The 14,357-nt window shown below is 40.2% G+C and overlaps 1 protein-coding gene across 2 annotated transcripts in view; it reads left to right on the top strand.

Annotated features, from left to right (window-relative positions):
• Window positions 1–14,357, top strand: part of LOC142200444 (enoyl-CoA hydratase EchA19-like) — a 75,876-nt gene that overhangs the window by 21,882 nt on the left and 39,637 nt on the right. For both annotated transcript variants that reach the window (XM_075270804.1, XM_075270805.1), the window contains 2 exons: window positions 12,695–12,792; window positions 13,836–13,980. In XM_075270804.1, coding sequence (XP_075126905.1) covers window positions 12,695–12,792; window positions 13,836–13,980 — 243 coding nt within the window. The remainder of the gene's footprint in view (window positions 1–12,694; window positions 12,793–13,835; window positions 13,981–14,357) is intronic.

Consider the following 14,357-nt stretch of genomic DNA (forward strand, 5'->3'; position numbering starts at 1 on the left):
TATTCCAGTCTTCCCTATGTCATATATGCCAGGGAATATCAGAGATAAATACGTATTTGGTGAGATCTTGTGATTCTGTTTCGGTTATCCTTTTGCCTGGGTTTACACATTCCAGCAGCCGAGTGTGGCCGAAACCCTTCATGTTGTTTCGACTTGTGAAATTGCTTGTTAAATGCCCGTGCAGTTTTGTTGGTAATACTGAAGTTAGCAGAGCTGTTAACTTGAATGTTTGTGGCCACTGGCCAAAATTTTGGCCACATGCGGCTGCTCAAGTCTAAACCCAACCTTAGTAGTCACAGAATTAGTGTAGTGGAGGTTTTTTCATAGACACCACATGGTGTGGCTGAATGCATATAGTCAAACTACAACCACATGTGGTCATGAATGGATGCACAATCTTACCAGTAAATCTTTTAGTCATTGGTCATTAAAGGTGGTCTGGGCATATGACTATGTGCAGGATCTGACTATAGTCTTATGGTTATAATAGCTGTTCCATTGAGACAGAAGAACAAAACAAGTTCATGGCAAAGTTACTTAAAAATACCAATAAAACAAGAGTGTACTTGCTGCAGGGAAATTTTATAGAGATTATCACTTAAAGGGGTTTAACCATTTAGCCTATTTACAAGATCAGTAGTATGGGGCCCACAAGTCCCCCTAAGTTCTTCATGTGAATGGTGATGTGCATAAGTATTTCAGCACTACAGTCACTTTTTATGGGTATGTCAATGGTTGTTGTTACTGCAGTCCCATAGAAGTGAATGTAGTGACCCCCATTTTATATTCTTGTGATTATTGGGGCTCCTAGCAGTTAGACTGGGGTTATAGAATGGATGTCATTAATATCATTGTAAAACCCCTTTATCGCCTGGCTGGAAAAAAAATCTAGTGAAGATATTTTACTGTGTCACATAATTATGTTCTCTCTTTTTTGTTACTTGTAGAGTCTTCAGGTGCCACAAATTCTTTTTCTAGTAACATATAAAACATAAAGATTAAAGTGACCCGAGGTCTTGGAGTGGGTGTTTCCCGGGACTCCTCCCCCCCCCCTACCCCCCTCTCTTTTTCTCTTCCCCTTCTTTTCTATTTCTTTCTCCTCTCTGTTGACTTCCCTCTGTTTCTCTTTCCCCTCCCCCCTTCCCCCCCCTTGTCTACCTCTCGTCCCCCCCCCCCCTCCTCCTCAGGCGGTTTTTCTCCCGCTTTGTTGTCCCCCCCCCTTTTTTTTACTCTCCCTCATTTTTTGTATTGACTCTGTGTTGGCCCCTCCTCCCCCGTATTGTTGGTTGTGGTGAGGTTTGGCCTCTGATTTTGTCGGGCGACCCCGCTTATGGTCGGGTCCCCCGTGTTTTGCTATGTGTTTGTTTTGGATTCATATATCCTTTATTTCCTCTTTATGTGACCTTGCTTTCATAAATAAAGAATTTATAAAAAAAAAAAAAAGATTAAAGTGACCCTGTTACCATGGAGAATGCAGTCCTGTCTGGGGGCAGAATAGTACTGAGCTGGAGGAGCTGAGCAGATAGAATTTGAAGGAAAAAGATAACCTGTTTTGTATTCACTTCCATCTGACTCAGTCTTTAGTCATGGAGGCAGTCCTGTAAGTGAATGACAGCTATGTCTGCATGTACAGTCCTACATGGAGGACTATAAGTCACTGATAGGACTGCTACATGACTAGATAACACTTTATGAATATAGAAGTAGAAAATATATAGCCAACAGGTTATACCGAATCTTTTCACATAAACCTATGCATCAGCCTGCTCTGCTGCTCTTGCTTTATAACATACTGCCAACAAATTGGACTGCATTTTCCATGTGACAGGTTCTCATTAAAAAGGAAATGCAGTGACAGTAAGGGACTTTATGACTTCTCTCCCCCCTCTAGGTTTAAAAGGTGTTTGAAACTAGGGCACAACTAAAATCATAATGGACACAGCAGTAAGAGACTATTCTGTTATTTATGCTACACTGTCTACCAATAAGTATTTGGACACATGTGGTAGAATAGAAAAACAACATTTATTCATATCCAATAGTTGGTAGAACCCAGCAGATGCTTCCTTATGGGTGGTATTGCTTGATTCAATACTCCCGGATGCCTGTTGAAACTCCTGGTGTATGTGAGCCATGGGTTGGGTGCGGTTTCTCTGGCCAGCACCCATCGGTCTCTAGTTTCTCCCAGTTTCAGGGGTCTGCCGACTCAGGGCACATTCCGACAATCACCGTTCACCTTCCACTTTATAATCACATAGGCCACTGTTGATTTTGGGTAATTCAGTTCGCTTGCTATGTCCCTTAAGGATTGATTATTTCTGTGGTACAATTACTCCTTTCTCGAAAATTGGACAACTCTGCACTTCGTGTCATCTTGCATGCGACTATTGTTTCCTATTTAATAGTGGAAGGTGTGACATACATCACGACCGCAGATACTGTATCTTCATTTACATTGGTGTCCAAATACTTATTGGTAGACAGTGGATATTCATGTTATAGGTGATGTCAGGCAGTGTAGGAAAGCACCTGAAGTTCTTTTTTAGTTCCTGATAATACAGATGGTAGGAGTGATGTCTCATAATTGTAAGAAGAACATCACAGATCATGGTTGGGCTGTCTATATACACAAATAGTAACACAAACAGCCTTTTATGGGGTTAATGGGATTTTTAAAATTTATGGGCATTTCTTAGTATAGACCATTAGTATCAGATTGGTTCGGACAGTCGACACAGCCACTACTGCTGTGCCTGGTAAAACATGGACAGAGGAGCACCAGAGCCCCTTCAAACATCTGGTGCTATTTTAGTCATTGTGCTGGCTGCAGTGCTCGCATATATGTACAATATGTCATAGCTGTAGGAGCCGTAACCAAGCACTGGCAGGGAGCACCAGGACAGTGGCTATGGAGTTGACAGCTGAGTAATGCCTGGTTTGTTATTTTATAACACATTCTACAGCTTCTTCATTTTGTTGTACTCTGAGACAACCCCTTTAAGAGATAATCTTTTGTACACAGTAATCATCTCCCTTAAAGCATCTGACTCTCATTGGCTGATTGACTTTATCTTTTGGATCCCTATAGTTATAGTCCTAACTGTACCATCTCAGCGTTCTGCTCATAGAGGGCAGGGAGAATCAGCATTGCTTCTGTAATAACTTAAGAAACATATTCTCATGATTGTAGGTACTCAAATAATTTTAAATAATAATAATTTCAATTTTACAATTCTAAAAGTTTTTACTACAAGTTGGACTTTTTTTCTGAAGGTAGTATAATACACCACTAGGTGTCAGTGTATCCACTATATTTAGGTAGGGTTGAGCCTCTTACCTAAATACATTAGGCGTTTGATTCTGTAGTAAATCCTTACTATTATGTTATAAAACAGAATTGTTAAGTACACAAGGAGTCCAAACATACATTTATTATCCATACATTACCTTCAGGTTCTCTTGCTCTCAATCTTTTTTTCTGGCAATCTGTAGTCTGTTATCCATTTGCAGACTACAAACTTCACATTGGAAGATTAAAAGTAACACAGTCATAGTACGAGAAGTTTGGTCCTTATAGTAGTTTGTCAGTATCTTTGTTAAATGAAGTATTACATAATAAGCCCCATTCTTTATACTGGACTGTATTATTATTTAGTGAACTCAGTATTATTATTTAGCGAACTCAAGTAACACGTCGGAATAGCCTTAAGAAAGGCTATTCTTCTCCTACCTTTCATTGTCTTCTCTGCGCCGCCATTCACCTGAAATATCAGTTTTTGTCGGGATGCAAATGAGTTCTCTCTGCAGCGCCACCTCCATCTTCGTCCTCTTCATCCTCTTTTACCGGTGCAGGTTTCAGACTTCTAGGTCTCGTACAGCGCAAACTGTGCATGCCCACAGGCCACGAGAAAATGGCTGCTTATACAGTATTGTTAGCGTTTATTTTCTCGTGGCCTGAGGGCATTCGCAGTCTGCTCTGCCCGAGGCCTAGACGTCTGAAACCTGCGCCGGAAGAAGAGAATAAAGAGGATGTTGCTGATGAAGATGGAGGCATCGCTGGAGAGAGTTCTCTCGCAGCATTGGGGACGCCCACAGTGCTGTTTGAGCGCTTGGACCCACCTCCAGTGCTGCAAGAGAACTCATTTGCATACCGACCAAAACTGGGATTTCAGGCGAACGACGGCATGGAGAAGACAACGAAAGGTAGGAGAAGAATAGCCTTTCTTAAGGCTATTCCGACGTGTTACTGAAAAAAAAAAAGCGTTTGTATGATAGGGTCCCTTTAAAATTGTCACTTTTTTATTGCAGATTTTGCATTTATGGCATAAATAAATATTTCTGGAAGATAACTCTGATGCTTTATGTGCATTTTAACCCTTTAGTGATCTAACATATTTTGGCCTTACACCAGTAACATTTTATTTCTCTGTGCATTCCGATGTTTATAACCATTTCATTTAATTTCCATGTACATTTACTAGACCTTGTATTTTGTGGGTACATTAAGACTTTTTGATCAGTTTTGATTATTTTTATGTTTTTGACAGGTCATAGCTGACAGGTCACTTGAATTCTGGCACGTGAATTTTAATATTTATGACGTTTATCATGTAGTATAAAAAACATACTAATTTCATTTTAAGAGTTGTTACAGATGTGATGATAACAATTGTGTGTTTTGTCTTTTTTATTAACAAGAGTGAAACAAGTCTATTTTTACTTTTTTTTTTCTGTAAAAGATTTAACTGCTGCAGCATATAAGTGGTTAAATAGCAAGTATGCTTCTCATTGGGAGGTGAAATCATGCAAGAGGACCATGATACCAGTGGTTAGAAATAGCAGCCTGCCTTGAAAGGTTTACTCATGGGGCTTCTAAGGAGCCGGATAAGGCAAGAAAACGCCCCAGAGTAATGGCACATTACTACTGCAGCCCTTGGACACTGATAACAGTACAAACACAGTGTCAATTATGGTACTCGGCCCCTCAGACCCACTGGATCCTAATTTACTGTATACAATGAAGGATGAGATGTGTTTTGGAGGCTCTATCCCCTTCCCTAATGAGCCCACTTTGAAGGACATTTTGGCTGCTTGTTGTAGTATAATGCTAATATGACCATGCACATACAGAGGACATTCCCCTAAGTAGGCATAACGTACATTAAGTCAGCAAGCTGATAGAGGAGGGGATGGTGGATGCTATTGCTCCTATACAGAGACCTCAATAAGACTATCCACAGCGTTTGGGTACCTATCAATAAAACCGATGATTTTGAGAATAGACTTCATTGCAACAACCTCTCTTTAGGTGGCAGAGAAAGTTGATACTATGGGATTCTTTGAGAAGTGGATTCCAGCTACCTAGGGAGGGAAGTCCCGTCTCCCATATTTTCTATTGAATTCACACTCTTTCTCCAGGGACCACTACTCTTCCCATCCTAAACAAGATGCTGCCCATTAGGGATAGGGATCATCCTGACCTATTCTTTGAGGGATGGAAAGTCTTGCTTTATCCTAATTTCTCCTTAGAAAGTGTAGAGTAATTTCTTGATGTTAAAAAGCACCTGGGAGATCTACAAATCTGGAGAGTGGAGAGTCCTGCACAGATACGAGCGGGAGTGATTGTTCTAATAGCTACTATGCCTATAAAGTTTTCATGTTCTGCCACATACCTTCACGTGCTTTTGGCACAGTAAATTATTATGTATTTGTCCTCGCCAATGCAGGGAAATGTCTTCTTAGTTTGTGTGTTGTTCCGATTTAATTGGGGTACCCTGCCGAAATGTCCTGGCTTTCCCAGTGGCTTAACCTATTCTATCTGATCATATATGAGTTATAGGGAATATGGCTTAGTCTTTTGCTGCTATTTCTTGGCATGTGAGGGACTTGGGGAATGAAGTGATGCAAGAGCTAAACAACACCAACCAACTGTTATCTGAAACTAACCTGATCAAAGATAATAGCCATTTCCTGTATTGTTTGTAATTTAGAAATGATCATATCATTCTACTTCCAGCACCCAAGCGAGAGGGGTTAGCATTCTGAGACATAAGAACAAACCATTGCCTGTAGGTAGTGGTGAACCCTGACAGCAGGTATGTACTCCTGTCCTGCAGCATATATATGTAACTCCTCTCCTGATGGTAGCACTTTATAACCCTGCTCTGTATTCAGCGGATGTTTTGAAAAAGTTGCTGTCTCTGATGGTTGTGTCTCCTGGGACCCCTATACTCATGGTTGGCGACAACTATATGCACCCACGCTGGGACAAATATCATATGAGCACTGTCTCATATTCTTCTCCCTCCACTGTCCTGGTGTAAGATGTTGCAGAGGTTGGCTTAGTTAATGTGAGAAGGATGTGCCACGCTACCCTAAGCAGTTCTCCTCCACCTCCCTATCAGTCCTTGTCTGGAATTGATCTGGCAGTGGACTCAGAATCTATACTCCCCTATGTCGTCTCTGGCAAACTGTATTTCTGATCATTCCCCCATAACAGTCAAACTTACTTTGTTGGGGTAACTCCTAGGCTGTCTACCTTGTAGCACCTAAACCCTTTTGGCTACAGCATGTGGGTGATTCTCTGGGGCCAAAGCGACAGAATTACTCTTAATTTGCCCTTAATGAGGGAACTGTATCATTGACTATAAAGTGGGACGCCAAAGTGAAAGTGTGTGACATGCAACCCTCACAGAAATTGTAGCACAAGAGCCAATATTGCTTGGGCACTGTTCAGATTAAAATAGGGAGGAGTTGTTTAAGATTGCCTGAAGAAAGCTCACAGATCTATTCATTAGGTGTTCAGGTTGCAGACTATCGGATGGACAAGGCGCAGCAACAGAAACACACAGCAGCATGGTGAGTCAAAAACCACATAGTGTGAACCAGGGGAAAGCCGATGGATTTGTTTGCTAGGAGAAATAGAACAATGGGCACGGAACATTAAACCTTTATCAAATTCTTACCTACAGTGAAAGAAATAAGTATTTGATCCCTTGCTGATTTTGTAGGTTTGCCCACTGACAGAGACATGAATTTTAAGAGTAGGTTAATTTTAACAGTGAGAGATAGAATATCAAAAATAAGTTCCAGAAAATCACGTTGTATAAATTTTATAAATGTATTTGCATTTCGTATAGAGAAATAAGTATTTGATCCCTCTGGCAAACAAGACTTGGTGGCAAAACTGTTGTTGATGCACACACCAGACAGACATTTTTTGTGGTTGATGGTGAGGTTTGCGCACATGTCAGGAGGAATTTTGGTCCACTCCTCTTTCCAGATCACCTCGAAATCATTAAGATTTTGAGGCTGCCGCTTGGCAACTCAGGGCTTCAACTCCTTACATAGGTTTTCTATGGGATTAAGGTCTGGAGATTGGCTTCTCTGTGAGCCACTCCTTTGTTGCCTTGGCTGTATGTTTTGGGTCGTTGTCCTGCTGGAAGACCCAGCCATGACCCATTTTTAATGCTTGGCGGAGGGTAGGAGGTTGTCACTCAGGATTTAACGGTACATGGCTCCATCCATTCTCCCATTGATGTGGTGAAATAATCTAGTGCTCTTAGCAGAGAAACACCCCCAAAACAAAATAATGTTTCCACCTCCATGCTTGACAGTGGTGAGGGTGTACTTTAGGTCATAGGCAGCATTTCTCTTCCTCCAAACACGGCGAGTTGAGTTAATTCCAAAGAGTCCAATTTTTGTCTCGCACTATTAAAATTAACTTACCCTTACAATTATAGACAGTTCATGTCTTTGTCAGTGGGCAAACTTACAAAATCAGCAAGGGATCAAGTAATTATTTCCTTCACTGTATGTGAAATGCACCTCTTCCTATTTGAAAAAATATTACTTAGTACCAAGATGGCGGCTTTCAAAATGGCCAGATAATTTTGCCCCCATCCCTTTAGCAACATGCCACACACCGGATGTCGTCTCCAACCATTTTTTTTCCATTTATACAGATGTCTCATGCCTTTGGACCATCCTGTATATCTACAGTATAGCTATATATTTTCTCAGCTGCTCTGCAGATTAGGCTGCATTTTTAAGGTGACCAGTTTGCTTTATTACTAATAAATTGAATGTATATATGGGGTTAATAAAATGTTAGAGCGCTTAATTACAGTAATGCGCAATAAAAATACAGTTCAGATTGGCTTTCATGTCTAGTAACACAGCGTGATAAAGCAGAAAGCCCCAGATTCTATGTCCTTATTGAAAGCAGCTCTTGAAATACAGAAGTCAGTTTTTACTCTGCTAAGCTTCAGTTTTACAAAAATGTGAGCTGAGTTGTCTCAAAAATGATTTGCCATCAGGAGCTGTAACTCTATCCTAAACACACTAATTCCAGTAGTCATTCTGACGTATGCGCAAGGGGGCCAAGTGTAAGTTTCCATGTTCTCCGTCACTTTGGTTCAAACTGAGATACAGGCTCCTTTTTTCAGTATTTTCAAAGAAAATATGACTTGCACCTTTTGTTACATGACCAGGAAGTCGGAGAGCTGAGTTGGGAAACTATTAAGTTTAAACTTTTCTAAGAATCTTGTTTTTATTATTTCACATCCTACATTTTTCATCTGTGGAAAGAAATCACTTATAATTGGCCACTGATTTCCTGAAAGACCTGCTTAGAAGGGTTTGTTGTGAATGCAAACAAAGTGACATCACTGGTGAAATCATATTTAACCCATTCTCCTTATGTGGCTATTTATATACTCACGGTTACGTGGCCTTAGCTGATCATTTTATTTCGGAGCTTTCAAGCTCTAATTAGCCTTTCCTGGTAAGTTGCAGTATTGGAATTTTTTGGGGAAAATGTTACGTCTTTGTGGGGACTATGATATAATCAAACTTCTTTGATATTGCAATTTATGAGGAGATTCATCAGATTAGGCAGCTTAAATACTCCAAAGAGAAAGATGCTCTCTGTTGTAAATGGGGTCGGATGTTACAGCAGTCCAGACAACCTGCCCTGCTTGCTAGATGGACAAATATTCCTTGACTCTGACCTACTACATGGCCAAGGTACAATTTTTCCCTTCATATGATTACTTATTTCTAGAGTACCATTAATTCCATGGTGCTGTATGTTTGAGGGTTTAATTACAATACTAACAGTGACCAACTGGCATAGCCAGTGGGATAGAGGGCCTGCCCGGAAGGGCTTACAATCTATAAGGGAAAGGAGATAGAGACATTAGGTGTAGGTATAGGCTGTTCAGTTCCTTGATCCAATTTTATCTCATATTACAGTCTCAACTGGGAAATATAGAAATAAAGCTTCTCTATGTGTCCACAGAGATTAGTTATGCCCCCGTTGTCTTCATGGTCTTGTGTATGGCTGTAAGAAAACTGGTTGGCGCAGGAGGCTTCTTCCTTTTTCAATAGTATGACAAAAAACAAATCTAAGCTGTGTCCTGTCAGTCAATATCTAGTGTGAGAAGGTGACAGGCAGAGTGTTGGAGTCCAGGTATATCAGCCCAAGGTTTCTGACGTATGTTTGGTATAGGGCGGATCCAGAGTAGGCCTCAGCTCAGGTGTAGATCCTGGGCTCATTACTGACCTATAAGAGGCTGCAGAGCCTGCTATTCATGGCAGTTCCATGAGGCGAAAGGAGGTGTATGGCGCTGTCCTGTAACCTTGAGTCGGATGAGACAGTATTGCGCCTGTTGTGTTCGTGTGGCTGGAAGTAAGCCACACGTATAGTTAGGTTATCTGTTCTGTTAGCTATTGGCTCAGACGAGCAGGTTTTTATTTTGTTTTTGCCTGAAGTTAAGGCTGTATTTTGTTTATTTTGTGCCTGAAGTCAAGGTTTATTTATTTTCCTGTTTTTTCTAAATAAACCAGTTTGCTGCATTTTGTGCTCCTGTCTTGACTGATTGGGTCTGCACCACTGTTTGTACTGAGCTAACTTCCCCACACTAGCCAAAGATATAGCACGTCAGCAGAGCATTAACCCCCTTTTTTCTCTGCAGCACAAGTCAATGTTTAAGTGCTATATTGTTTGCTAGTATGAACGATGCTAAACCCAATCATAAATCAGCCAAAACATTCCCTATGATGCTAATAATATAGTATTTGTGGTTTATGATGACTTATATTATACAGAATTTTAGTGGTGAAAATATTTCTAGTTAGTGAAGAGCAGCATTTGGGACAATGACATTTCAATTATAAGGTCTTTTATATGTTTACACGCTTCTCTAATTCTTCTTCATTGTAGGGGTGCCAATACTTCGACATGTTTTCATTTAGAAATAAGCTGCAGCTGTTGTGCGGTATCTTGAGATCAAGTGGTTTGTGAAAGATATCTTGTGTTGACGTAGTAATATGTCACAAGGGTTCCAATATTGTATCTGCTTAATATTTGTATACTTGTTTAGTAATATGTTCTTCTGGGGTGTGGTATTATACACAAAATGTGTTACAAGAACATTCTCTGGAACTGTGTAAAATGGTCATTAATTTTCGCATGGTCTTAACCATTGGTCTTTTTCCAGGATGTTTTATATTAGTTTTTTTCACAGTTTTCCTTACAATAAATTGTGAGTTGTTTTTTTTTTAAAAAACTTTTGCTGGACATCTCATCTCTGTCGAAATGCTGTAGCCTACTGTATAACTATCTCCAACTGTACTAGGTCTTATAGGTTTTTCTAAGACTAACTTCTGTCTAAACAATGTGTAGATATTAACTCCTTCCGTGATGTACTATTACATTGCACTGAAAGTATAATTTACAGGAACATGAAGCTGTTCCTGTAGCATGTCTTTCGGGTCTCAACTGTATTACACAGCCAAGACCCAGGACTAGCCTATGGAGTTGTAAAATACTTCTTCTCTAGTGCTTAACCCCTCAAGATGCCTTAATCAATAGCAATTATGGCATCAGGGTGGTTTGGGGGCAAGATCGCCATCCCTCACATCCTCCACAATGAGATTCCAGGTTCCAAGGGGTTGTTATAGCAGCCAGGAGGCTAAGCAACTATTGCACATAGGGAGCCTATATGCAATGTGCTGCAATACAAGGTACAAACATTTTTTAAAAAGTTAGTTAAAAAAATAAAGTATAAAAAATAAATATATAACCTCAATCCCCCAACAAAATAGCAATAAAAGGTGATGAAAAATAATTAGCTAATAAAAGCTACTGGTAATTAAAAAATTATATGTAACCCATATGGTACCAAATAAAACTCCTCACGCAAAGAATTAGTCCCCATATAACTATGATAACAGAAGAATAAAAAAGTTATGAATTTTGGAAGGCAAGGAAGGAAAATATGAAAAAGTCGCCAAGCGTTAACTTACAAACTACCCTGTGTCCTTAAAGGGTTCGTCCAACAACAGATCTCAATGTCATATAAGGATATTGTATTCATATCAGACATCCCCATGACCAGTTGATATTTGCACAGTGTAGCACAACTTGACTACTACACAGTGCACAAAGCTGATTTGGGCACCAAACTGATTTTTTTTACTTTCCGACAATGTTCCAGGAGACTAAGAATGAAGAAGCAAACAGTAATATCTGCTACCTTTCTGTCTACTTTATACATATGAAACATCACATAGCCAGCCTCAGGCTTGATTCAGATGAGCGAGTTTCACCAGATTTACAGGACAGTATTTTCCAGGGACTATGATGCTAGGAATCAGTCTTCTGACATGGCCGGTAAATCCAGCGAACACACAAAGATTCACAGGTGAAACTCGGTCATGTGAATCTTAAAGTGTAACTTCCAATTTTTTTTTTTTTACTAGAGTGTCAGGGGGTCTGGGTGAACATTTTTGTACACGACTTTATGAATGTGGTTTATTGAAAGTACTGTCAGAAAAGAATATTAAAACTTAACTTTTAATATGCAACATAAAAGATATGAATGTGCGCAATGCAAAAAACGCTGCTAAGCATCTGCAGTGAATATTAGAGACTGCATGTAACCCCTGTCTTCCAATGCAAAAAATGTAGCATGAGATGGGGTGGTATATTATTTGCAGTGGGTAAAAGATATAATATACCGCTAAGAAATCCCAAAAAACTCATCTCCCTACACAGAGCATACTATGGATCAGGAATATTGCTCCATTGCTGATTGGCAACCAGAAACTAACATTAGCCCATATGGCCCGAGGATACTGGCCTAGTTCCACACCAACAGACTCTTGTTGGAGAAATAGTCCTGAATCCAAATGAACTAAAGTCACCCTACGCATTTCAACAAGATCATCAGGGGTCAGTAATAAATACGATATAGCAATCTGGTAGTGGTCACACTGTACCTCCAATATATATATGGTGTGATTCTTATTTAAATGGCTTAAGGGTACTTTAATGTGAAATGATGTTACGTTAGGTTCACACCAGCGTTTAGGTCTCTGTTGATTGGGTCTACATGGGGACTCGAAAAACTGAGACCCTTTCCAATTGAAAAGCAATTACCAGCAGAAACCTTTGGACCCCATAACTAACCCCATAATGGGCTCCATCCAGAATGTATCGGTTTTATACTGAAAATGATGGAGAGAAAAGTCTTTATGACGACTTTAAGCGGGATCTGCGGCAGAGTCTCCAACGCCGATGTGAACCTAGCTTCACTGGAAAATAAAAAAAATTATTGAAATTTTTTTTTTTGTTTTTTTGTACCTGGACACTCCTTTTAAGACTAACTGTATGTGATTTGTTCATCAGGGGGCAATTTCTGTGCTGGCTTTGATTTGAAAGAATTAGCTAAGAACACAACCTCTCTGAAGCTAGAACAGGATGTCACTCTGGGACCTGGACCCATGGTATGTATATTAATGAAAAGCACTATTCTGATATTAATCTGAAAACCATGGCCGCTATGGCTCGTACATGGTCGGCGGCAGGTTTATTCAGGTTGGCAGTCATCAAAGACCCTGTTATTTTGGAGCTTAGGCCCCTAGATTATTTTACCTCCACTTTAGGCCTACCTGACTTGTTATGACTTCATGATCGCTAGGTCACACATTTTGTCCGCACCCTTTTAGCTTAAAGGTTTCACCCCCTACCCAGTTTTAGAACCTTTTTAGAGCTGATAATTCTTGGAAAGTTTTAGTCTCTACTATTTATCAGATCCTTTCTCATCCAGAAGGTAAGAGCCCCCAGTGCATAGATCTATATCTAGATGGGAAGTGGCTGTGGGGAGTCTGATTTTCCCTGAGCAGTGGTAGATAATATGGTCCTCTGTGTGTGGCATTTAAAGAAATGCAATATCAACTCTTGATGCACTGGTATCACACCCCTTCCCTCCCTGAACAGGACGATTCCCTCTTGAGAGCTGGCAATGCCATAACACGTTACACACGGCATATTATATTTTCTGGGAGTGCCCCATCATACAGGGATACTGGACAGAGGTTAAAGCGATGACTGACCCTTTTTTATTATAGGAGGTCCCTCTGCATCCTTTGACCTATCTTTTGAATTTGCCTACTAGACATCTTGGAAAGAAAAGTTCCAGGCTTTTTCTATATTTTGTGTATGGCTACTAAGACCGTCATTGCCAAACACTGGAAAGGTGTTAACCTTCACCCCTTCCAGCACCGAACTCCTGTCCCATATATAGGATGTCCATAGCCTAGATTTCCTGACTGCTTCCCTGAACAACATGGTTGAGGGCTTTCAGGCAGTTTTGGACCCTTGAGATTTGTACTGCTACCCCCTTACTCCCTCCCCCTTCCCACTTCTGTTCTGCCCTTGATGTGTTTTTGATTCCTTTTCTACATTCTGTAATATATATAAAATATTTAATGAAAAATATAAAGTTACAAAAAAATGACAGTTATACCTATTGTACATTTCTACTCAGGGTCCTTCTAGGATGCAGTTTTCTAAGCCAGTCATTGCTTCAGTTAGTGGGTACTGCGTGGCTGGAGGTCTTGAATTGTCTTTACTAGCAGATCTGCGGGTTGTGGAGGAAAGTGCAACATTTGGTGTATTCTGCAGACGTTTTGGTGAGTATATTGCTCTTAGTTTCTCTTCAGATGTTCCTTCATGGGCCATAGTGAGTAATTCTATTAATTTCGACAGATATATAATCCCTGCAAATGCAAATGACTGCTAACAATATTTTTATTGCATGTTGCCATTTTAACAATTTCCTAGGATACCCCTCCAGGGATTGACAGCTTGTTCTGTTTGAGCATACTGGGAGAGATGTCAATAATTCTATTTGTTGAGAAAAACTGGACTTGCAGATCATTTGAATAGAATATGGCAAACAAATCTGGAGATGTTAACCCTTTCCTGACCGCCAGTACTTGTACAAAGCTCACAGTAGTTAGTTCCTGCAGTTGTCTGCACATATACAGAGACTGGTAATGGTGTGGAT

The sequence above is a fragment of the Leptodactylus fuscus genome, chromosome 4 (genome assembly GCF_031893055.1).
Source record: "Leptodactylus fuscus isolate aLepFus1 chromosome 4, aLepFus1.hap2, whole genome shotgun sequence".
Classification (NCBI taxonomy): domain Eukaryota; kingdom Metazoa; phylum Chordata; class Amphibia; order Anura; family Leptodactylidae; genus Leptodactylus; species Leptodactylus fuscus.